At 51.5% G+C, this 24,920-nt stretch overlaps 2 protein-coding genes across 3 annotated transcripts; both read right to left on the bottom strand.

Annotated features, from left to right (window-relative positions):
• Positions 1 to 427: 427 nt before the first annotated feature.
• On the bottom strand, positions 428 to 4,638 carry RILP (Rab interacting lysosomal protein). 2 transcript variants are annotated; one of them, XM_030472368.1, is made up of 8 exons: positions 4,338 to 4,638; positions 3,606 to 3,729; positions 3,408 to 3,529; positions 3,063 to 3,254; positions 2,683 to 2,846; positions 2,418 to 2,540; positions 1,305 to 1,388; positions 428 to 1,210 (listed from the first exon to the last, which is right to left on the bottom strand). In XM_030472368.1, exons 1-8 carry the CDS (start codon positions 4,572 to 4,574, stop codon positions 1,054 to 1,056), a joined length of 1,203 nt encoding a protein of 400 aa, XP_030328228.1. In that variant the 5' UTR covers positions 4,575 to 4,638; the 3' UTR covers positions 428 to 1,053. The 2 variants fall into 2 exon arrangements, with proteins under 2 accessions (XP_030328228.1, XP_030328227.1); XM_030472367.1 differs by lacking the exons at positions 428 to 1,210; positions 1,305 to 1,388 and adding an exon at positions 1,868 to 2,293 and having other exon boundaries at positions 4,338 to 4,602.
• Positions 4,639 to 4,655: 17 nt separating this feature from the next.
• PRPF8 (pre-mRNA processing factor 8) lies at positions 4,656 to 23,925 on the bottom strand. Its single transcript, XM_030472360.2, has 43 exons — positions 23,847 to 23,925; positions 23,617 to 23,726; positions 23,367 to 23,535; positions 22,498 to 22,662; positions 22,181 to 22,399; positions 21,373 to 21,585; positions 20,975 to 21,100; positions 20,792 to 20,897; positions 20,118 to 20,308; positions 19,811 to 19,930; positions 19,545 to 19,734; positions 19,256 to 19,375; positions 18,815 to 18,949; positions 18,575 to 18,704; positions 18,010 to 18,206; positions 17,696 to 17,902; positions 17,443 to 17,606; positions 17,060 to 17,186; positions 16,750 to 16,942; positions 16,250 to 16,437; positions 15,807 to 16,045; positions 15,153 to 15,299; positions 14,711 to 14,921; positions 14,266 to 14,382; positions 13,933 to 14,180; positions 13,572 to 13,751; positions 12,977 to 13,112; positions 12,210 to 12,379; positions 11,749 to 11,878; positions 11,432 to 11,578; positions 11,028 to 11,188; positions 10,196 to 10,387; positions 9,371 to 9,608; positions 9,137 to 9,265; positions 8,450 to 8,563; positions 8,167 to 8,340; positions 7,730 to 7,923; positions 6,844 to 7,083; positions 6,606 to 6,747; positions 6,182 to 6,322; positions 5,886 to 6,025; positions 5,524 to 5,726; positions 4,656 to 4,958 (listed from the first exon to the last, which is right to left on the bottom strand). The coding sequence occupies exons 2-43, from the start codon at positions 23,714 to 23,716 to the stop codon at positions 4,804 to 4,806; spliced, it is 7,008 nt and encodes a 2,335-aa protein (XP_030328220.1). The 5' UTR covers positions 23,717 to 23,726; positions 23,847 to 23,925; the 3' UTR covers positions 4,656 to 4,803.
• Positions 23,926 to 24,920: the final 995 nt, after the last annotated feature.

Here is a 24,920-nt window from a genome sequence, read left to right as displayed (position 1 = left end):
TCTCTGCTGCCTCCTCCTGCCCCAACCACCATGAACCACTCCATGTGCTGCTGACTGACCCCTGGCAGGAGCTAAGTGGGGTCCCCATGTCCTCCATGGGGACACGACGTTCCCCATGCTGCCCTTTGAACCGCTCCTGGCTCCTGTCCCACCTCTCCGTGGCCCCAGGAGCTTTGTGTCAGCAGATGCACAGGAAACACCTTTTTCCTACCCAAGACCGGCTCAGCCAGGGGGGGACAACCCGTGCTGGAAGCTGCTCCTCACACCATTAACTCCTCCATACCCAGCACTGCGTCCGTGTAGCCCCGTTCCCATTGGAGCTGACCCATTGAAAGGGTCACCCTTTGCATGGAAAGTGATGGATACGCTGGAAACAGGGATGGAATCCCAGCAGCATCATCCCAGCCCTTCCCAAGCAGCGGGTACCTCGGAGGAGAAACAAGACTGATTTATTTCCAACTCCAGTTCTAAAGTTAAAGCACCTGACCCGAGGGGACCGACTCGTCCCTGTGAACATGAGGATTGTTCCTGTCTTCCCGTTCCCAGCAACAGCAGGAAGAGGCCCCAGTACAAAATGGTACAGGAGTGGCACTGATGGTGCTGATCCCGGCTGCTCCCAGAGCCAGGAGCACCCGGACACCCGGTGCAGTGTGTGCAACCCCTTCCAGCTGTGTGGTGATACCCCAACTCCACCTTCACATTGCAGGGATGAACCCCATCAAAATACCCTCACAGGGCAGGATCTGGGAGAGGTGTTTGGTGGAAGGAGGCACGAGTGGATGGGAAGAGGGTGCAGACCCCCATGGTGCTGAGCTGCAGGCACAGAGAAGTGGAGACCCCCATAGGTTAAGCCATGGGCACAGTGAAAGGGTGGCTGATGGGCAGAGATGTCTGGAAGTGCTGATCCAGGCTGGAAACCCATGGCCAAGTGTCCCCGTAGGTTGTCCACACTGTGGCCTCACCATCACCATGGCATGGGGAAGCAGCCAGTGCTGGTGTGCCGCCAGGAGAATGGAAGCCAGGAAGCGCTGCAGCGAGGCCATTCCCATGGGATCAGAGGGGTGGCGTGGCTGTGTCGGGGGAGCTGGCTGCTGGATCGCTGCTTTCCTCCAGCTCCAGCCGCGTGTCCAGTGAGTCAATGACTTCCCAGGCTCCGGAGCTGCTGGATGTGGGGGGATCTTTGCTGCTGCCCTGATACCACAGCCCGAAGCTGCAGAGAGAGCAGATAACAGCGTGGGGGAGACGAGTCTTCCCAGGGAAGCGATTGAATCCCAACCTCCCCATCAGCTTCCCAGCAAACTTACAAGCTCCTAATTTTGGATTCGGGAGGATGAGCATCCACACAGTCTGTGCCACGGGCTGGGAGCCAGGAGCCCTCATCTTCATCGCTGCAGCACAAAGTGGGTTAGAGGCTCAGCACAGCAGCGAGTGCTGGAGGAGACACCCCTCGAGCCAAGCAGAGCCAGGCTCTATGACCTGCTGCAAAGCCACAGTGATGCTCATGTCCCAGATATGCATTTTATAGCAAGCCCAGCCCTGGCTGAGTGATCTCAAGGTTCTTCAGACACTGGCTTCAAACCCCCAGTGCTTGATTAGACAACGATGTGGCCCCATTTGCCATGTCCTGCTGTAAAGTCTTTGGGCATCTCACCCCACAGGGCAAGTGTATGCTTCTCTGGGGAAACAGCCTGACAACTGGCACTAGGGGACCAACACGGGTGACACCCTGGCCTTGCAGGGAAGCAGGGAACATAGGAGATGACTGCAAGGCAGCATTCATACAGCAGCAGCCGTCCTCACCAAGCAGGACAAAACACCCTCAAGCCCCCCATTGCCAGCAGAGACCCCAACACAAGCAAGCAGCAGATTTCATAGCACAGAAGAGCTCAGCCCCCTTCAGACCTTTATTAAAGCCCCCAAAAGCCAGTGAGATCCAGCTCCCCCCGTGCCATACAGCAGCTTTAGCACAGGCTTCACCCCCCCATTGCCAGCAAACATGCAGAGCTGGGGCTGGTGCCCGGCAGGGTCCTGCCCTCTCCATCGTGATAAGTCTGTTGGAGCCAATGGTGCCCATGAATGTCCTGCAGAGCCTCCAGGGAACATCTCTGCTGTCATCTTCAAAGGCAGACCAGCCTCCAACCACAGGGCAGAGAGCAGCAGTCCCACTGCCACCACCTCCTCTCCCTTTGCCACATCCACGCAGGGATGGGTGGCATTTGGACAGACCACGTGTGACTGGTGACAGGGACACGCAAGGTGCAGCAAAGAGCCCAGCCCCTGCGGCGCTCCCAGGCTAAGCCAGAGCAAGATATCAACTGCAGACATTAAACCTTTGATCTCCAGAGGGAAGCAGGGAGGAGGCAGCTCCTGGCCTGGGAAATTCCCTTCCAGGGTGTATGGAGCAGGACTGGACTCACCTGCTCTCCGACTCCTCCGTCGTTCCCAGCATTTTGGCTCTGATTTTCTTCCTCTGCCTTTTGATCGTCGACTTCATCGCATCCAAGAAGAAGCTGGGAACCCTCTCCTCATTCAGCAGCTCCCTGGCAAAAGGCAGCCAAGTTAATGGGGAGCTTGGCAAAGAAATCCACCCCGACTGCACCAGGAGCAGGTTCTGATGGGACATGGGCTGTAGGGACAGGGGGGACCTGACTCACTGCCCCATTCCACCACAGCACGACTCACCGCTGGTAATAAGCCAGCTCCTCCTGCACTAAGAACAGGTTGGTCTTGAGCTCATTCCGCTCCTGCAGGATCTGCTGCAGCTCTTCCTTGGAGAAGCAGCAGTGAGCAGGGCTCCTGCCCGCATCCTGATGCTGCGGCTCCTCTGTGTGCGATGGTGCTTCCTCCTGGAGGGATGGAAAACGGGTCAGAAGGAAGCAGAGACCCCAGAGCACCCACCCTGTGGCTGGGTGCTGTGTGCAGGCAGAGATGGGAATGTCTCGGGAATGAAGTTGCTAGTTGGAGCTGCTGCAGCCCACTGCCCATCAGCACACATGGCAAACCCTCCTCATCGTCTGAGTCCCACTTGGCTTTTCCTCCCATCACCTCAGGCTTGCACTCACCAGGCTGGGCTTTGGCTGCTGGATCTCGGAGGCGTTCCTGCTCCTCCTGCTCATTTCCCTCTGGGTCTGCAGCATCGCAGCCTCCAGGTCCGACTTCTTCTCCAGCGTGCTCTTGAGCTGTGCCTGCACCACGGCCACCTTGTGCCGCAGCTCCTCGTTCATGGCCATGAAGCGGTGCAGTTGTTCCTGCAGCTGCAGGGCCCGGGGAGCAGAGAGTGAGGCAACAGCAGCAGCTCTGCGTCCCCACCAAGGGACATCAGCACTGGAGATGGATCTGCCCTGACAGCCCCATGGGGAGGTGACATGAAAGGGGGTCCCCAGGCCCTTCACACCCCACGTGCTCACCGCCTCCGTGTCTCGGCTCTTGCAGACGATCTCATGGGCCTGGGCACGGAGCTCGTCCCGCTGCTTGTCCACCACCTCCTTGAGCCGCAGCATCACCTCCCGCTCCTTCCGTGCCGTGTTGTCTGAGCACAGACACACAGGGACAGGCGTGAGCAGCCCTGGTACCCAAGGACACCCCAACCCTCCCGGGACACCCACCTTCCTGGGACTGGCTCTCCGCAAGCTGCCCCAGGAGCTGCTGGTTCTGCTCCTCCAGGCGGGACAGGCGGCTGCGCAGGGCGTGCTCCCGGCGCTCGGCCTCCCACAGTCGCTGCTCCGGGCCCTGGGGATGGGGACAGCAGGGTCAGAGCCATCCCATAGGGCATGGGGACAGGGACAGCCAGGTCAGAGCCATCCCATAGGGAACAGGGACAGCAGGTCAGAGCCATCCCATAGGTGACAGTGGGGTCAGAGCCATCCCATAGGGGACAGGGACAGCAGGTCAGAGCCACCCCATGGGGGACAGCCGGGTCAGAGCCATCCCATAGAGGACAGCCAGGTCAGAGCCACCCCAATGGGTACAGGGAACAGCAGGGTCAGAGCCATCCCAGGGGACAGGGACAGCCGGGTCAGAGCCATCCCATAGGGAACAGAGACAGCCGGGTCAGAGCCATCCCATAGGCGACAGTGGGGTCAGAGCCAGCCCACAGGGGACAGGGACAGCAGGTCAGAGCCATCCCATAGGGGACAGCCGGGTCAGAGCCACCCCAATGGGTACAGGGAAAAGCCGGGTCAGAGCCATCCCAGGGAACAGGAACAGCCAGGTCAGTCACCCCAAGGGACAGGGTCAGCCAAGTCAGAGCCGTCCCCACGGGGACTCCTGCTAGGACAGCGCCACCGCAGAGGGAACCCCCGAAGGAGGAAGGGACCGAGCCCTTATCCCCCGCTCACCTCCGCTTCCTGCCGCCCGCCCGCCGGTACCGGCGCCTCCCCCTCGGGGGCCACCAGCGCCTCCAGCAGCTCCAGCAGCCGCACGACGGGCGGCACCAGCCCGGCCACGGCGTCGGGCCCGAAGCGGCCGGAGAGGCGGCGGAGCTCGGCGCCCAGCGCCCCGGCCATGCAGTAGACGTGCGGCGGGGCCAGGCGGCCCGGCGGTGTCCGCCACAGCGACTCCGCCATCGCCGCCATCCGGGGCCGCCGCACACGCTCCTCCCCTTGTCCCGCCCCGTCCGGGGCCGCCCCGTCCGAGGCGGGACTCACCGGCTGCGATCCCGTTCGTACAAAATTTATTGAGACACGGGAGAGGGTACAAGAACCGATGAGGGGGGGCAAAGGGAAGGGGCTGTGCGGGAACGGGGGCGCAGAACACACACGCTGTTGAATATCAACAGTACGAGGAGGCGGGGCGAGGGCAGCACTAGGCGTAGAGGTCCTCCCGGTCGGCGGAATAGACCTCTCCCTCCTGGAGCAGGGCGAAGTTGAGGAAGTGGGAAGGACGATGGACCTCGTGGTAGAACTCCTTGGGGTTGGCGAGCTGCAGCTCGTACTTCATGTTGGGGTCGTGGCGGACACCTGGAAGAGAAAGACCATCACTCACCTGAAAGCCTCATGCTTCCACCAGTGATGGGGAGCCTGAGGAAGCCCTTTACCCTCACAAGACAATCTTGAAGCAGATCATGCTTAAGGAAGGGGAAAGCTTCCACTAGAGCAGGTTGCTCCAAGCCCCTGTGTCCAACCTGGCCTTGAACACTGCCAGGGATGGGGCAGCCACAGCTTCTCTGGGCACCCTGTGCCAGCGCCTCAGCACTCTCACAGGGAAGAGCCTTTGCCTAAGAGCTCATCTCAGTCTCCCCTCTGGCAGGTTAAAGCCATTCCCCTTGTCCTGTCCCTACAGGCCCTTGTCCAAAGCCCCTCTCCCGGTTTCCTGGAGCCCCTTTAGGCACTGGAGCTGCTCTAAGGTCTCCCCTTCAGGAGCCTTCCCTTCTCCAGGCTGCCCCAGCCCAGCTCTCTCAGCCTGGCTCCACAGCAGAGCTGCTCCAGCCCTCGCAGCAGCTCCAGGGCCTCCAACAGCTCCATGTCCCCCGTGTTGGGGGCCCCCAGCCTCCCCTCCCGTCCCTCTCCCAGGGGCGCAGCTCACCCATGAAGTTGTAGTTCCAGGACCCTTGTGCTGGGACCATGAAGAAGCCGAGGAAGCGATCGGAGAGCAGCATCTGCACCCGCTCGTAATGGGATGGGAGGTAGCCCTTGGGGTTGTTCCCCTTGTCCGTGTTCTGCCTGCCCCACTCGTAGCCACTCGGGGTCAGTTTGTAGGCTGTCAGTGTGCAGGAGCCTGGTGTAAAACTGGAAGAAAAGAGACATGGGCAAGTCAGACTGATGTGGGGCAGAACAAGGAAACCAGAAACGAGCCAACATTCCCTTTCTGCCAGATGTTGAGACCTCAGTGTGTTCCCAAGCACTGCAGCTTGGCAGAGAGGGCACAAGAAGCCTTCTGCCTCTCACCTGCAGGTGATGATGATGGTCTTCTCCCCATCCCAGGAGGGGTTGTCAGCCATGACCTTGGCATGGGTGGTGACATCCTGTGGTGAGAGCTGAGGGGACTCGTTTGGTTGGGTGTGAATCCACCCCAGAGGTTCCATTTCCTGACAAAAAGAGTTTGAGAGAGAAATGAAAGGCATTTAAAACGAGACCACTTCAACAAGCACACAGGGAGCAAAGGTTTCCCTTTAGCTGCTCCCAGATCAGGCTGGGCTCAGGCTGAACTCCCCGAGTCCCACATCTACAACAGCTCAACTCACCTTGAGATACTCATGCTGTGGCAGCTGCCCTGGGAGGTGCACGGTCTGGTGTGTGCCCCACTGAGGCACCATCACAATGCACCGGATCTCCTTCACTTGGGGGTTATCAGGAGGGCTCACTCCATACAGGTAACCTGCAATCTAGGAACACAGAAAGCTCAGATGAGACCTCTGTGTAACTGTGTGAGAGCCCTTAGTTCCTCAGGAGCTCATCTCTCAGCTCCTGAGGTTCTCACTAGAGAAGAACATCTCAGTTTTGTTCAGTGCTGTTTCTCCTTAAGTCTGGGCCACAAGGAACCATCTAGAACTTGTGTGCTCAGCTCTATTGCCAGTGTCTGTCTCCCCACTAGCTCCCGCCTGCTCAGGGCTGGTGTGTGCCCCAGCAGAGTGGGGTACAACTCTAACAGACTCGTTGCATGCTCACCTGGGCCCTCAGATCTGAGATGCAGATGAATTTCTTCAACACATTCTTGGGCAGGATGTATGTGTAGCCCGTTTCCTTGATATCATCTGATGAAACATAAATGTGGTTTGTTCGCAGGTGGAGGTTGGCAGCAGAAATGGCTCTGTGAAGAGGAGATATGATGATTAGAGGGTGCACAGATCCCTTCCTGAGCACTCCAACCTTTTCCACCACATAACAGCCCTGCCTGCTTGCCTACCTGACCCGCCACTCGGTCTTGGAGGAGAAAGTCTGGGTCTCATAGTTGCTGGTGGTGGAGGTGATTATTTCATCCCCGTGTTTGTTCACGGTGCGGGTCTGGGTGGCTGTGAGCTGCGACTGCTCCTTGGTTTGCTTCTCAATTTCTGCAATCTGCTGCCTCTGCTGTGAGGGGGCAGAGATCTCCATGCCCAGGATGATGTCTCGGATCTCTGACTGTGTCAGGGATGCAACGTTCACACTAGAAGAGAAAAAAAAACCCAAGTCAGGCATGTCAAAACACAGTCTGGACCCTTCTCACTCAAGCACAAGCTCAGAACATCCACTTGGGGCTCTGTGAAAAATGAGACCACAGCTTTATAGACATGAGGGATAAAATCATACGAGGCACAGGTCAGAGAAGATCTGGTGCAGACATTTTTATCTGCTTTACTAGAAAACAATTAATAATAACTCTTCATCAGGGATTGCAGTGATAGGACAAGGGGTGATGGGTTCAAACTGAAACAGGGGAAGTTCAGGCTGCATATAAGGAAGAAGTTCTTTACAGTGAGGGTGGTGAGGCCCTGGCAGAGGTTGCCCAAAAAAGTGGTAAATGCTCCATCCCTGACAGTGTTCAAGGCCAGGCTGGACAGAGTCTTGGGCAACATGGTCTAGTGTGACGTTCCCTGCCCATGGCAGGGGGTTAGAACTGGATGATCTTAAGGTCCTTTCCAACCCAAACCAGTCTGTGATTCCACAGTAACCGCAGTTTCCCTACAAAGCTGACAGTTCACTGCAAAAGGCCCTTATAAGTCTTCTGCTCTCCACAAGCAGCACTCTGGCCACACAGTCTTTAGAGGAGGAAGGAAAGGCTGACAGATGATTGCATCTAGACAGTGGCTTACTTGTTCTTCTTGCCATAGTCAGCAAGGATGAGATCCTTCAGCTGCACCTCCACCTTGATCCACTCCTCATCTGTCAGGGTTGGCCAGATGTGGTGAGGCTCTGTTATGGTTGTCTTGTCTGGTTTCAGAATAACTTTGGCTCGATCGTTATTCACATGAAGCGCCCGGAGAATCAGAATCAGACGAGAGAATGCCTTGGAGAAGAAAAAGAGATGCAGTTAGAACAAAGGAAAACAAATACACAAGGGCCTTGTCCAGCACTCTGGGCACGTGGACGTTGCATGGGAAGTGCCAGGGGAATCAACCTGAAGGAAAATCCAGGCAGACTCAGAGCCAAGTGCTCTCAAACAACAAATTGTGAGGGATCTCTGAAGCTTTGGCTCCTGCCTCATGTATGAGGGGCAAAGCAACATGCAGCCCAGGCATGCTGTGCTCACCGTGTAGGAAGAGATGGTTTTCAGCCAGTCATCATAGAGATTGAAGAGAACCATCTGGGGTTCAGTAGCCTTCAGGATGAGATCCCCAAACTTTTCCACTTTCAGACAGGCCTGGAAGGGCAGCTGCAACTCTGAGCCTTTGATCACGATGTTGGGGAAATCCAGCAAGTGCACCTGGGGTTTATCAAGAAGAGGAATTAGCTCACAACTAGTGCAGAATGTTGGTCTAGATCAAGTCCTTCACAGGAACACAGGACTGTCTTGTCATCTTCTCCATTCTTACCTCGAGTGGGTCCAACATGCCCTTCCGTGTCACTATGATCTGCTTAGGCTGCTCCTCCACAGGCAGCGATCGAATCAAGGCAGCCACTTCTTCTGCAGTCTTCCACTTGGCCAGCTACAGAAAGACAGTAGGGTTAGAGGCATCTCTCTCTGCTCACAGCAGTGTCTCCATGGGAATTAGAGAGACTCAAGCCAAATTCTAAAAATACACCTGGAATTTATGGCTTGTTCCAGATGAGTGACAAGGCCCAGCACTTCCTTCTTACTGCTCACAGAGTTCCTGTTCCTGGAGTTCAGTAACTCCTGACTGGCTCACAAAAAATAGCTGCCTGCACCACCTCCCTGGCTCTGCCACCTGAGAGTCTTCTCACTGCACTGGATGTACAGCCAAGTGCAATGTGACTTGCTGTAACAGGGAGCACAGCACTGTTTCTCAAGCCCTGCTTGATGGTATCAGCTCTTTCCATCTCAGAGCCTCAAAAACCTTGCAACATCAATGCCTGCATTCTTTTATATCCCATGCTAATGCTTCCCTGAGAACGTTACACACCAGACACTGGAGCTCCACACTTGTTAAGAAGCAGGAAGATGAAGATTCTCATGATGTTTTCTGCTCAAGTGAGTGTCCCAAGCAGTCAGAGCCCACCCTTAGCTCCCAGCCCAAAGCACAGCAGCAGCCAGGCCCTACCTGCCCTAGACGTTTCTGTCCTGCCCACACAGATGTATGGATGATCTTCAGGAAGAGCTGTCCAGTTCTGGGATTGAAGATGAAAATGGCTCCATTGATGGGTTTTGTGGTCAAATTCCCTTCAAAAGTCTGAGAAAACAAGAAAAAGTCAGAAGTAGAGGGAGATAAAGCCTCTACAACCACCCCGAGCACTGGATAGGGTCCTTTCCCTGTGAGATACATCTCTGGCCTCACCTTGTGGATGGTCACTCTGTACACATTGGTGTCATCCACAAACCAGATGATCTGGTTGGAGAAGAGCTCTCCATAGTTCTGGGAGGAGAGGTATGGCTCTGTGGGCTCGGATGAGTACAGCTGCAGCCCCTTGCGGATTCGTTCTCTCAACACGTACAGGGCAGGATTTGCTTTCATGATTTTGGCCATAGCCTGCTGGATCAGAGGTTTGCTCCCAGGGAACCAGTTCCCATAAGCACTGAAGAAGAAAACAAACCAAAGACCTAGTTGTTACCATCAGCTGTGAGATGAAGAGACAACAGCCACACATCTTTCTACGCAGCAGCCAGGCACCTTTCTGCCTGCTGAGTACTACGGTATGATTTCTCTTGCAATGTCCTTGAACTATTCACCTATGGCTCTTCCCTACACCTCCTCACAGTGGGAAGCCACAGCACACACATGCTGCAGTCCCAAAAAAGCTGCATGATCTCTAACAGATATACTGGAGCAGAGACCTGCTTGCTGGGACTTGAACCTTTCCCCTGTAAGTGAAGAACAACTGTCCCCACTTGTAGGGAGCCTTAGAACAAGGCCTGTCCTTCAGCTCCAAGAACAGTCTGACAGAAATCTCTTCAAACTATTAGTGAGCTGGGAGAACAGAACCATTACTGTTCAATGAGCAGACATGGGTCAACCTGAAAGTTCTGCCTAGATGCCTTATTCCATTCACTGCACGCCTCCAGCTTCTGCCTTCTCCCCTGATCCTCCTGCCTAGGATACAACCCAGTTTGGAAACACACTAAGACACGGCTACAAACTACCAATTCCAGTTAAAGATCTCACCTGTGCAAGTTATAGGCCAGATCAATGGCAATGAGCACACCAGTAGGGGATGGGTAGATACTCATGTTGTCTGTAGTGTAGTCCAGGAACTTGGCTCTTGCGTAGCGCTCGATATCATGGGAATCGTAATCTCCCCAGCGCAGCTGGATATCGATCCAGTACTTCTGAGTGGTGGTGCTGTCCATCACATCTCTAAGGGGAAAGCAAGCCAGGACAACTTAATCTTGCACAAAACTCCCCTGCAGTTGCTACATGTTGTTGACAGAGAGAAGTTTCTGAATCCAGCTACTATCTGCAAACCATCCTGAAAAGGGACTCTACTACTGTCCTCCTGCAGCAGCTGGATGCAGAAGTGGTTAAGAGAAACCCTCAGCCAAGGTGGATCACCTGCAGGTTTAAACAAAGCAGCACAGTTACTCCTCTACTGTGTAGTCATGAGGGTTATGTCCCCTGGGGATTGTCTGCTGAGGATTCAGTCTAACTGAACGCAGCTCACGTACAGAATTGGGCATAATTCACTCCAAATTCTGGCCCTAGGACACCACAGCTTTGTGGGGTTTCCTAAAGAACCCTTCAGAGCTCCTGAGAAAGGGTCAGCTGGAGGAGAGAACAGGAGCAAAGAGTCATCATGTTTTGCAAAGGCGGTGCTAGGAGGTGCTGCAACCATCTGCCCAAATGAGCCCTGGACTTTGCCAGGCATGTCCTCGTGTGTTCCCAAAGAAAAACAACCCTATGTACCCATGAGATATACACAGGTTTTGGCTCAGGATGACAGGCTCAGCAGCTCTGCTGCACAGCAAGATCAAGGAGAGAGAAAAGGGAAAACACTCACTTGGAATCTGCGAGCAATGATGGACGTGACACATTCCACTTATAGGAAGCAAAGAGAAGGATATCTGCACATGAGGAATTCATCTTGTATGACTTCCTGGGATGGATCGTCTCTTTCTGTACTGTCTCAATCTCCAGAGCATCCAGCTCTTGATCAAACACCTGGGGAAAAGGCAGTCAGAGATGAGTTGTGTTCAAGCAACCTAGGTAATAAAGAATCTATCCTCACCACAGAACTAAAACAGGCAGCCAGGAAAATCCCATTTCCTCCCCTTCTCTGTCAAATTGGGGAAGAAGGGCTAAGGCAGTACAGCCCTGGGACAACCTCTGTTGCTAGCAAGCCGTTGATACATGAGGACCACACGTGCATTGCACAGGGACAAACCAAGTTAACACGCTGCTCACCTGACACAAATCCATTACGATGCTCTCATGGATCTTTTGCCACAAGTGAGCTCGGAAAATCTGAATGAGAGAAATCTTCAGGGTGGGGATCTTGCCGTGCATAAAGATACCTGTCAAATCCAGCTGCACCTGAAAGCCAACATACACCTGCAAAGGAAAAGCAGCTGTGAGAACAAGCAATACCACTGATGAAGTTTAGAGAACAGAACTGCTACTGTTCAGGAGGTTTAGTTCATCTGTAAGAGATGTTCTGAAGGATTAGATTGATTCACTGCTCTTAGTGGCTGTTCCTACAGGTACAAGCTCCAGGTACTTACGTTGGCTCTGTTAATGGTAGGAGACCACCACAGGGTGAATCTTCTGTTTGGAATTTGGTTCAAACCCGACCTCTGGGCATTTGTCAGCTTCTTCCACTTCATGGACTCCTCGAAGCCACTGGCCTTCTCCCTAGAAAGGGCAGACAATCAGTTGCATAAGATGTGGAACATGGCAGCTAGCAGAAATAAGGGAAAAGCAATGGAAATAGGGAACACACACACTGGGAATGGGGAAGATTGTTTCATGCAGACATTTTCATGGATTCACATCCTGAAGTTCAGCTACAGCCCAATCCCAGGTGCCCTCCTAACTGAGCTGTATCTACAGTGTGCCCAAGCGATGACTGAAGAAGGGAAAAGGCTCAACAGAATCAGCGCAGCTCGAGCCAAGGACTCCTCCTGGTGCACCATTAAGCTCCAAATTTGCAAAACCTTGATGGCAACATCAAGGTTTCTCTTACCAGAAGAGACCCTCCCATGTAGGGAAGTAAGTGCCCTTGAAGAGAGTGTGCTCCAGGATTCCTTCCACTCCACCAAGTGCCTGGATCATGTCTGTGCGGTAGTTGTTCAGGTTCCAGAGCTTGCCATCGTGGCGCTGATGTGTCCACCAGAACGGGTTCTGTTTCAGGACCTGGAGACAAGAGCAGACTAGTGAGCAGCTTTGTATTGCTATCATTAAATCTGGCTGCACTCGTTGTAGGAACCAAGATGATGATGATGTTAATGTCATACAAGTGAAAAGCCTCATGCTTTCAGTCCTGGAGGACATAACTCATCTATGACATGAGTTCAGTCAGTACCACTATGCAATTCAGACTGGGTAGAATCTAAGATGATGCTTTTATCTTTCAGGGACTGACCTTCTACAGAGCTACCATTAGAGGTTTTAAATAATAAATTTTTCCATTGTTATTAAAGCTTTAGATTTTGGAATGTTTGTTTGGGATCTTTTCTCCCCTCTCCAGAACTCTCTCTTAACACTCAGTTGTGCAAAGCATGGTGTTCCCCAAGAGGCTGCAATCCATCCAAACGCTTCAAAAGCAGCTAGCTACAGATTTTGGAGCATCTGGTTCTCAACAGCCTCTACCAGTCCCAACATATGGCTCTAAAAGTTCTTCCTGCAGCAGACAGACAAGGAAGTGCACTCACAATAATGCAAGTTGAAAGTTCATTGTCTGGAACTGGTACATGAACCTCACACTCAGCCAGAGACATTCCCAGTCCATACCTGATACTGTTTGAAGTCAGTCCTGACTCTCCATCCTTTATCATAAGCTAGGGTGTGCCGGTCCTTCTGGAAAAGGGTGTTGATACGAGGAATTCCCCTGTCCCACGAGTCCTCCAGATCCTCTAGTGTCAGACGCCTGGAGAAAACAAAATCCCCACTCTGTTACCTCTCAGTGTTACAGCAATTCATTAATGAGCATTTCGGGTGAGGAGATGACAGATATAATAGACCTTGGGGCTCTGGAAGGAGATGTTCTAAAATGCCAAGCACTAAGAGGCTCAGCAAAGTGCCCACAGCTATTGCTATGAACATGCTGGTGTTAAACAGCCAAAAGAAAAAGACTGCCCTTGTAAGGGCAGTAAACTAACTGCAAATGGGTCTGATGTCAGATTCTCTTGGCACCACCATTTCCCTTAAACTGTGCCATTGATGCAGCTTCTCCATCCAGAGTCCACACCTCCTCCAGAAGTAAGACAGCAGCTTTGCAGGCAGCCTGTGGCATGTACCACAGGCCTCTAGAACACCAAGATAGTGCAAGACACCACATCACTGCCTGTCCTCACACACAGATATCTGGCTGCACGCAGAAACCCACCTGTTCTGGGCTATAGCCTCTTGTCTCTTCAGGGCATATTCTGCCCATACTCTCTGAGAGTCAATGAATTCACTTTCCCATGGCTGGATGTAACGATAGAGATTTGGGATGAGCTGGTCCTCCTCATGACTCATTCCTGAGCGGAAGTGAGTGATGCCAACATCTGTCTGCTTGGACCACCTGGAGCAAAGAGACACAGGAGTGAGATAGGAACAACAGGATTTCACAGGTCATACTGACGTGACCTGCTGTAGAGGCAACATATCTCATGTAACACAGCACGGTTCAACCATCTTAGATATTTTTATGAGCATCTAAGAGGACACTCAACCAATGCAGGCATGAGAGCAGCATAACCCACCTCAGGTCAGACTGTGGGATGAGAACGTGGCCCATGGACAGCATGCCAAGCCCCCCCAGCTCTTTAGGGGTGTAAAACACCACTGGTGGGAAACGACTGGGCATTTTGGAATTCAGACCAATTTTGATGCGAGTCTGGATTTTATTCTCACACTTCACCAGCAAATCAAGCAATTCCTGGGTATTTACAACAGCTTCCCGGAAATAAGTCATCAAGCCAATCAGAGCTGTATTCCATTTATTGACAATCTAGAAAGGAAAGCAAAGATCAGTTCTCAGCTTGTTCTCCAAGCATCTGTAGAAAGCTCTCGCACGCATCTCCCTCCCACCTTACCTTAGTGAAGGTTGTAGAGCCAGATGCCATGAGGATCTGCCTCACTCTGTTGTGGAATCTCTGCATAGACTCATCATCCACACGCAGGAAGCACTGAGCTGTGCGCTCCTTGGTGACCTGCGAGAGCACATCCCTGTCAGTTCCTTTCTGGGAGCCCCCTCTCCGATACAGACAATAAGATAAGCTCTTGCCATCAGGCATTTATGCAACATGAGGACAGAAGTGGCTGAACAGCACCTCTGCACCTTCAGGGCCTCCATCATCCCCAGCCAAGGATTTCCCATCCCCTCCAGCAAGGAAAATTCATACGGAGTTCATTTGTGGTCCCAGTTATACAGCTGGCAAATAGCTGCTAGCCCCCTCAAGGCAGCTACAAGCCCTGCTTTGATGCCAGGTACAGGGTACAGAGGGACTGCTTTCCCATCCTGTCAAACCCTCACCCTACCTCATTCTGCAGGTTCCAGACACCATCCTTGTGGGTGAACTCCTCGTAGCTGGTGCGGCACTTGGGCAGGATGCGGCACTCGAACCCACACATGTTAAACAGCAAATTGGGGTTATCCTTGCTGTAAACGGATACGAAGCTGTTCTCCCACTGCACTGTGGTGACTGAGCGAGGCAAACGGTTCTTGATATCCCAGAATACAGCACGACCTCTGGAAAACAAGATGTGCCCAGTGACAGGCTGTTACTGAAGAGAAATAGAAACTGAGCAAGTTCTCAATGCTTTCCAGCACTATAGTCTCTCACACCCATCACTCACTGTCAGAATTACAGCACAGACCCCTCACCTCTTCTTTTCTCCCTATCAGTCTCAAACAGTTATTTAACACAACTAATTTTGCCACCCTCTTCCCACTTGTTTCTTCCCAGCTTGCAGCACTTACAGGTTCACATCATGTTTCATGAGGCGCATCCGAGCATCCCGGGGCCAGCACTTCTTGTTGTTGTAGCCTACAATGTTCTCGTTGTTGGGATCTGGATGCTCTGTCAGGTACCGCTGAATCAAGTCTCTTGCCTCATCTGCTGTAAACCTGGAAAGGCACAGAAGAGGATCTGGAGTTACATGACCAACCTCTCAACACACCACACAGATAAGGACTTGCTTATAGATTCCTGTTTGCCACAGCATGTTTGAAGGTAACTATCCATTTTCTGTATCCTCCCACTGAAGGCAGCTTCAGTTTCGTTAGCACAGAACAACCCATAACTGTTTGGGTTATTTCTCCATGAACAGACATAATATTCTATGTCCACTTGCTGGGAAGCCACAAAAGCCTTATTTTAGCAGTGGAAAAGCTGCAAGAATTGAACATAAGACATTGTTGCTTTTCTACTGGTCCAGTGAAGCTGCAGGAAAGTGAACGGAGGAAGCAAGAGGACACCCAGCTGTTCTGGGAAGTCTGTCAACTCCAATATTCCTGATCTTTCTGAACAAAAGTCTGGAGTAGGAGCACACCAATTCCCACTTCCACAGCATCTGCTGCAAGATGCCAGAACACAAGTTCACCTGAGGAAAGCAGGGCCGCCAGAGGTCTCACCTGAAGAAGATGTGAATACGGTCAATGTATCTGCAGAAGAGGCGAATGGGATGGGCCACCTCAGTGGCAATATCCTGGAAGCTGAGGAAGTCATTCGGCATCTGGGGAGGCCCAGCCATTTCACTGGCACGGTGCAGACCCAGCACCAGCAGGTCCATCACAAGCCCATAATACTGGACAATGAAGGAAGCAAATTGCAGCCCACGAATAATCCCATAGGAGTTTGTGTGATTCATGTCCTGAGGAAATGAAAAGGAATTGTGAGAACCTGTCACGACACATCAGACTTTTTATCTGAGCAGCTGCTCTTTAGCAGGACCCAGAAGGGTTTTCTTATTCCCTTATCACTTCTCTGGCAAATCTTGTGTCCACTCATCCCCCATAGGTCCGAAACCTCCCCATTTTACAGTCCAAATACCCCCTTTCCTGATAGCAATCATCACCTTGTAGTTGATCACCACGTTGTTCTTGGCTGTCATGTAGTCAGCAATGTTGTGATCAACAATAAGACGCAGCAGCCTGTTGAGCAAAGTCAGGTCAATCTTCTCATACATCTTCTCAAATCGAGACTCCAGCATCACATTGCATTCACCTTCACTTGTTTCCCAAACATCCTGCAGATTATTGATGCCTGAGGAGACAAACAAGCTTGTCATTCCATTTGACACATCAGAGTGCAGAACATACTTCCTGCAATGCCTGACTTTTTCAGCCTCTGGTCCCTCCAGTCTATCCAGAAAGGGGCATAGAAATATGGAGATCAACCACAAATGCTATGGAGGTTCTCCTCCTCCAGTATATACATAAATATATTCACCTATAAAATATACTATCTGATTGGAATATGACTGCAAGTTGCAAATATGAAAACCCAATGGGAGTTGGCGGAAGCAAGCTCCCAACAGAGAACTCATTTTTGCATGGAATACAAGACCCCACTGACCTTGGCACCACTTGTACACCAACAGTGGAGGAGGTTCAGTGTCAGCAGGTTTGATCCATGGAGGAAAGAGTCTTCGCTTATCAGCTTCATACCACAAGTACTGATCCAGATAAGCATCTGTGATCTTCTCCAAGGGCTCAACATCATAAACAGGAACTAAATGGCTGTAGAGATCCATGAACTCAATACCCACCTGAAAAAGAAGAGGCAAAACTGAGGCTTACAGCTGACAGAACAGAGTCTTAGCACCGTTTAGATCCTGAACACAGAGTAACTTTTAGGATGGTCTGGCTTTCAGCAGGACACTTACCTCCTTGAAGGCTCTCTGAGTTAAAAGGTGTCGTTTGATTCTGGACAGAGCTTCATGAGGATTATCATAAGCCTGTTCAATCAAGCCCAACTCCTCCCTCTGTGACTGGTTCAGGCGAGATTTCACACTGGAAGTGAGAAAGAACAGCTCAGGCACCTAAGCATGAACAAACTAATGGCCACCACATTAAACTCATGAAAGATACTGCTCAATGAAGCAGATCAAGACAAGATTTGTAACTCTTCACAGTCCACATCCCCAAGCTTAGAAGTACAGCATTGATGTTGCCCATTCCAGGATTAACAGATAACAAAACAGCTTCAGAAGCCTTTCCCAGTGCAGATGTTTGCCCCTGCAGACCACAATCACTTCCCCCTGCTTACCTGTAAGCTTCCTTCAGCCTCTCCAGGGCTAATATGAGCAACTTGGTGTCATGCTTGTAGGACAGCGGGGGGAAAGGAATGGGTGAGAACCTCCTGCTTTCCAGCCAGTGCACTGTGGTTGTGTACACAGCAACAGCCTCTTCTGCAGTGATGTAAGGCCCATCCTGCAGAACCGCAACAGGAGCACTAGTCAGTGAAAGCTTCCCTATGAAAACAGCACCAATTTCAGCAACCTCAGGCAGGACAGAAGTACCTTCAAGTAATTGTGCTGCCGTTCCTGCTCAGCTTTCAAGTACAGTCTGGTCAGTCGGCCCAGATTCTTCTTACAGACAGTTTTGTCTACAGTGGCACCCCGACGGATCCGCTCCCTGTTGTAGTGAGCTGTGTTTGTCCACCAGTCAGCTTTTGCCTTCACGTACCTCAGGATCATGTTCTCAATAGGAGTAGGCAGCCCTGGCACCTGGAGAGGGACAGTAACTTGAGGAAAGGAGGAGTGGGAACCTTCAGAAGAGCAATTCCACCTGGGAAATACTAAGATTGAATCAAAAGGGCAAGTGAGAAACTTACCTTCCAGGGGATATTGGCCTTCCAGCACCGCCAAGCCTCGCTCAGATGCTGCAGGATGGTTCTGGCTTTGTTCTGTTTGATTCCTTCTGGCATCATGTCCAGAATGTCATGCATAACGGCTGCCCTCAGCTCCAGGTCAAAGTGAGATTCCACACGCTGCTTTGTGACAGTCTTTGCTACACCCTTGGAATGACGGCCTGCAAAAACCAAAGTCCTTCAGCAGTTCTGACATTATTGGCAGTGCTCATCCTTCTTCTCAGTATGGAAGTGAGCAGAGGTGCAGGACGTCTGAAGAAATTACACTCCCACATCACTGATGAATTTGGAGTAGATGACCAGGAGCCTATAGACCCCAGAGTGCTATGGAGGAGGGAATCCTGCTTTCATTTGTAACCTATTCTGGGGGCACTAGTCTCATAAGAGCTTTAAAACAGGGACTGAAATGGAGCATGAATACAGACCACCACTAGGAACAGAAAACTGGAGTTAGAGCTGGCAAGTAAGCAGTATTAATCTTTACCACACATACCACCTCCCACATCCAAGATTTAAACAGTGTGCTGACCTTCAAACTGCCTGGCCAGCAGATTCCCCAGCCAGCGTTCCAGCAGTGGCGTGATGCCCCTCATGAAGAACAGCCACACTCTCCAGCCTGGAGCCCAGAAGCCACAGCCAGGACCTTTGCCCACTGGCCCCTGGAGGAACAAAGACATGGTAAGAGCAGGTCCCTTACTGACACTGCAGAATCCCTCCCTTGTTGCTCAGGTTATGTGAGGTTACCATCGCATGGAAAGGTGGAACTTACTGTGTTAAACCTGTAGTAGATGAGATGTTTCAGGTCCTTGCACATGCGAATCTGCCTCATCAGTTTGTACTTGTATCGGTACATTCCTGTTAGCTGACCCACGTGGGCAAAAATGTACTGCAAACCATCTGCCAACTGAAACACAGGGAGCACAGTCAGAAATAACAATAAACACTACATATAAATTGCTTCAGGTTTATTTTACAGCCAGGAGCAGAGTGTATTAGGCCATACAAAGCTCCTAACACTGACTCCTGCAACGATTAATTCTTATAAACTAGGGTAAAAACAGAATTTCATGCAATGATGCATGTTTTCGTTGTTCCCACCTCTTTAACACTGTGACATCCTATAGAAGCCTGCCCAGATATTTCACTCCTCCTCTCAACTTCCTCTCCTTACCTTAAAAAACCAATAAAAGTAACACAAAAATGAGCCTACCTGAAATGCATCCACGTTTCCAAGTCTGTACTGGACATGGCTGTCCACCACCAGCTTAGTCAGCCGCAGAACCTCTCTGCACAGATGGAAAGCATTACCAAAACGAGACTTTTTCCTTTCCTGGAAAAGAGAAAACCCAGAATTGATGCAACATTTCGAGTGAAACAGCTCCAATTTGGCCAGTCTGCACAACAAATGAACAGCTGAGATGCTATGGCCTGTGTTACCATACTAGTTACTTAATCTTGAGGTAAACCTTACTCGAGTAAAACAGCACATGGATCAATACCTTAGTGGTGAGGGTCTTCACGGGCTTCAGGTTGAAGTTGTAATCCAAGTGAAGGTAGTTCAGGTTCTTTCTGTGGATCAGCAAGTTGAGCATGTTGTAGCCCTGGCGACACACCTGCAGCCCCACTTCCACCCAGTCCAGCTTCGTGGACTGGAAAAACTTTGTAGCCTTGAAGGAGCGGAAGAGGTACCTGGAGAGAGCAGAGATGACAGGTCAGCTGAATCCTCATCACAGATCAGTTCCCCACTGAACAGACCCCCACTTACCTCTTCTTCTGGGCCTTGGGAGGTCTGTGCTTGAGAGCATTCAGAACATAGTATTTCAGTAGTTTCTGATAGGAGACTCGCACTTTCACTGGCTGGCCTGCTGGGCAGTGCTCACGGTACCTAGGGAGAAACCAAACTTCATTGTTTCAGGTAACTCACATTCTTTAAAGCACAAATCACCTCTCCTAAACTCTCTAGAAACGACTCACCACAGAACGTCTTTACTTTCATTGTAAGATAACAATTTTCACTCAAGATAACAATGTCACAATCACTAGAACAACCCTTCCCCATGGAAACAACTCACCAGTTCTTGACCAGTGGGATATCAAGAGCTCTGCGGGTCCTCCCAGACCTCAAGTTGAAGGGCCTTGGTGCCCACAGCAGGGCAATGCCGTTGGCTGTGTTATCTGTGTACAGTGGGGTATCCTTCAGGAATGGTTCCACAAACTCTGGCAACTCAAACTCTTCATCATCATCAGGTAATGGCTCCTGACTCTGAAATGCAGAAGCACCACTCTGTTTCCTGGTTGCTTCAGGTCAGTTTTCCAAGTTAGCCAAGTAAAGAACATTTCTTTGTTTTCATGGAAGTAGGACAATGCTGAGTATCAGAGAAGCAAAAAGCATTCTACAGGGCAAACTCTGGCTACTAGACCCTGAGGTAGGTGTTATGGAGGTAACTCGAGGGAGATGTCAGCTCCATGAATACACCAAGGGCAACCAGAAAGGTCAATAACCTACCAGAAGACACCAAAATAGTACTTTGACATTGGGCTTTATCCTACAGAGACCAACGGAGACAGCTTTGTGCAACTCCAGAAGTAGGAAATGACTAAAATGTCAACCGTGGAATTTTCTGTGAAAGGGCTTGTGCTTATTCCTGTGTGCTGCTATCAGAAACAAGGTTACAACCAAGATGCTAAAGCCCCATCACTTCCACGCAGTTGGGTTTACCAATGGCTCTCCTGAACAGCAACTCACCTTGACAGAATGTCTGTGTGAAATGGGGTTGATCAGTGGGTCAAAGTAAAAAGCTGGGAGATCAGGATCTTCTGTTTTAATGAAAACGACGTTTGGAGTATGATACCTGCAACACAAAATACGTGTTAGAGCATCCTGACAGCTCCCCCCTCCTCTCCCTGCTCTTGGGGGTGCTGCACTTACCAGGTCAGGTGGACATGGTGTGGCAGGTTATTGTACAGGTATGGGAAAGCTATTTTGTACTCTGTCCTGATCGGCTGCCTGATGATAATTTTGTTGATGTCATTAAATTCATTCCAGTCTTCATCCCTTAAACGAGACAAGAAATTGTTATACAAGCATTCAGGTGACAGAAAGGCAAACATTTCTGACTGAAGACATGGTATCAGCTCTTTTCCTTTAGCCTTCTCTTCACACTAACAACCATTCAGTGCCCAGAGCAGCAACCACATCACAGACTTAATGCTAAAGAGAGCAAAGACCCAGGAATAGCTCACCCAAAGAAAGACACCAGACAACAGATTAACGTTCGAGCCCTTTCCCAGATAACCACTTATCTTGTCTCCTAACCCAAAACTTACTGAAGATTGATGTCTCTAACAAGAGGCTCAAACTTGGGGCCTCCAGGAATAGCCATGTTCAGTGCCTTGGAGGTAAAGAAAGCTTTCAGGTCAAACAAATAGAAGTAGTTGTCATCCACAAGGTCAGTGAGCAGCTGGTTGGCCAAACGGTACAGTGTGGACATCATCGGGAGAGTGAACTGCCAGCGCTGGTACGTAGAACCATTCACATACCTGTGAAAGAACGAAGCACAGACACTCAGTTCTCAGCCAGAAGACAACTGGGCCTTTACCAAAGGACCAGAAATAACCAAACACCTTTCATGACCCATCATTTGGAGAAAACAACAAGGACAGCTAACACACGGGCCTCTCCAGACAGAAAGAGAGGCTGCAGGACTGCTAAAGACCATTACAAACTTCATCTGCCCAGAAAATACTGACTGCTCCAGTTCTTCTCTTCTTCCATATCCAAACTGACACACAACATACATTCACTCTCAGCAAATATCAATTCAAACTGCAACTAGACAAGCCAGGTTGTCATCTTTATAGCATGGTAATAAACATCAGTGTTAAAACAGGCAGCAGCTTCCTGGATAGAAAAGCCTTGTGTGCCCTTGCTGGATGCTGAAGATGAGAGATATAGCTTTACAACAATCAGGTTCTTCCTTCCATCCTTGAGGGAATGAAGGCTCTTCTCTCCCCACCAACATCACACATAGCCCAGCATAACACAACCAAAGGTTATATATTGTTATGTGTAAGTAATTTATGTAGTGCATCTGGTTTTCCCCTGTCAGTGAATTGTGCTGCCAGAGGCACATACTTCCTGTTGTCTTTCAGTGGCTGGTGGTCATAGAACCAGTCCAGCACAGGGGCATCCTCCTCTGGATCCAGCTCAAGCTGAATGGCTTCCAGGGGCTCCACATCCAGGATGTTATCAGCATAATCCAGAGGGGGTTCTTCATCATCAAACGGGGGGAATCTCATCCTCTTGAAGTGACGCCTATCCCTCTTCTCTCGCCTCATCATAATCCACATCGACCTGGCAGAAACCCAGAGGCGATTAAATATCACTTTTATTGTGGATGCACAAGTGTTTGCTCCCAAGTTCCCACCAGGGTGAAGGAAGAAGGCACTTACCCCCACTGAGCAATGTACACCGGCTCTATGACCCAGGGGATCTCATTCACAAAAGAGATGGCACCTGTGATATGATACAGGACTGGAACATCTCGGATTTGCTCCCAGGGCATGGGCATGTTCTCCAAGAGCTTCAGCACAGCATGAGGCATGTACTTCAGAGCACTGCAATCAGAAAGCAAGGAGAATGAGGGTTGGAAGGGAATCTCAAGAGAAGAGCCATCCACCTGCCACAAGCACAATTACCTCCCCACCTTTCACTGCTGGAAACTGCTCATCTAACCTGTTCATAAAGGCCTCCAGTGATAAATCCATGTACTGCTTGCACTACCCTTGTGCTTCATGCACTGCACTACCAAAAAGTGTTCTACTGGTTTGACTTCCAAGAGATTGTGCACATTAAGAATGTTACAAATAAAAACAATGAGTTCCTGGAGTCTTTATGGGTAATGGTACATTAGTGCAATGGATCATGACAGGTTATCAATGAGATAAGCTCTCTCAACTGGAACCACAAACACTACTCATGATGCCTTTTAATCTCACAAAAATATATATGCCGGCTACTTCATACTCTCCCCCAGCTTCTTCTAAGATAACATTGCTGTGGTTGCTAAACCCAGGACAAACATGTAACCCAGAGTAATGTTTTTCTCCTAAACTGAAGCAACAACTTCCTTCCCTGATCCTCTTCTGCACTGCTACCCTAGCACAACTGATTATCCCACCCTCACTAAGCTGCTTTCTATGCGCCACTGACACTGAAAGCCCTTTGGAAACACTCTCCAACGATGAAGGAGCTTTAACCAGGCAGCAGAGGAGGGCTCAGCTCAGCCCCCCTGTGTCACACAGCGGGGGGGGGTCCTTACCCCAGGTAGACGCGCTTGTCGTGACGGAACTTCCTGTTGGTCATGTCGCCGTGGTCGCGGATGATCTTGCGGACGTGCTCGGGGGGCATGTCCTCCTTCTGCGCGTCCACGAACCCGAATTTCCTCTTCTCCGCATAGCGCTTGGCCTGCAGCTGCTGCCATTTGCGGGCTGTACGGACAGAGAACCGGCACCATCAGCTCCTGTCCCGCTCGGGAAAGCACCGGGGCGCAGGAACCGGCTTTAACCCACCTTTCTCCTGCAGCTTCTCCTCAGACATGTAGTCGGGCAGCGGCGCCAGCGGGCTGGGCACCGGCGCGCAGCCGCCGCGGTACGGGAAGACGGCGGCCATGGCGACGCACCTGCGGAGGGGTGGAAAAGGGCTCAGGACACGGACGGGGCCACCCCCCGCCGCTCTCCCGCCACCCCACCGGCACCCCCCGCCCGGCCCCGGGCCCCCATGGCCCCCTGCCCGCCCTCACCGGCTCCCCGCTCCTCCGCACCACAATGGCGGCCCAGCGCCGCCGCCACCACCGCGCCTCAGAGACCCGGATGTGGGCGTGGCGCGCAGGGAGCGGGACTATCCAATCAGCTTTCGGGCAACCTCGGAGGCAGCCTATCAGAACGCGGAGGAGGGGAAGGAGGCGGGACTAAAGGCGGAATAGGAATGGGAGATGTTTCCGGAGCGTGGTTGCGGTGGGATGCCCGGCTTCCTGCGGGCCCGCCCCTTCTTGATTTTGATTGGTGGAGAGAGGCAAACAGAGAGCGCGGCGCCGGCTCTGATTGGACAACGCCTGGCGCAGACCGCCCAGTGGTACCTATAGGGGGCAGTGTGCGGCGGGGAGAGCGCCAGGGCTGGGTCACTATGGGTCCCATATGGGGCGGTGTGTGTGGGTCCCATATAGGGTTGGGGGTTCAGATATAAGGCAGAAGCTCTTCCCTGTGAGGGTGCTGAGGCGCTGGCACAGCGTGTCCAGAGAAGCTGTGGCTGCCCCATCCCCGGCAGTGTTCAAGGCCAGGTTGGACACAGGGGCTTGGAGCAACCTGCTCTAGTGGAAGGTGTCCCTGCCCGTGGTTGGAACTGGATGAGCTTTAAGGTCCCTTCAACCCAAATCATTCCATGGTTCTGTATGCCTGGGGTACACGACATCCACATAACACAGTCCAGGCTTTGAGAAACATCCCCTTGAGAACCATGGGCAGAGGCTGGAGGACAGAGCCGTCATTGCAGTGCTAATGATGGAGCAGCTCCTGAAAGACTGGGTGTAAATGGCTCAAACCAAAGAGAAAATCCCTGCCTGCCTCTGGATAAGAGCCATGAGTGGCACACCTCACCTTGTGAAGCGACAAACCCAAACACGGAGCAGGTATCTCCCGCAAGCTTCCCTGTGCTCTCCACAAATAGAAACCTAAGCGGCTTTGGCCACAAGTCGCCTCCAGCCTCCCACTACCCGCACACAGCGCTTGTCTTTCCCTGCCCAGGCAGAAACGTGTCTTCTCCCTGATGCTCCTCTTCAACACAAGTGCCACCCACTCCCAGCAGCGTGTCCTTGGCT

The sequence above is a fragment of the Strigops habroptila genome (genome assembly GCF_004027225.2).
Source record: "Strigops habroptila isolate Jane chromosome 13 unlocalized genomic scaffold, bStrHab1.2.pri S16, whole genome shotgun sequence".
NCBI lineage: Eukaryota > Metazoa > Chordata > Aves > Psittaciformes > Psittacidae > Strigops > Strigops habroptila.
This window is presented reverse-complemented; position numbering and strand designations above follow the sequence as displayed.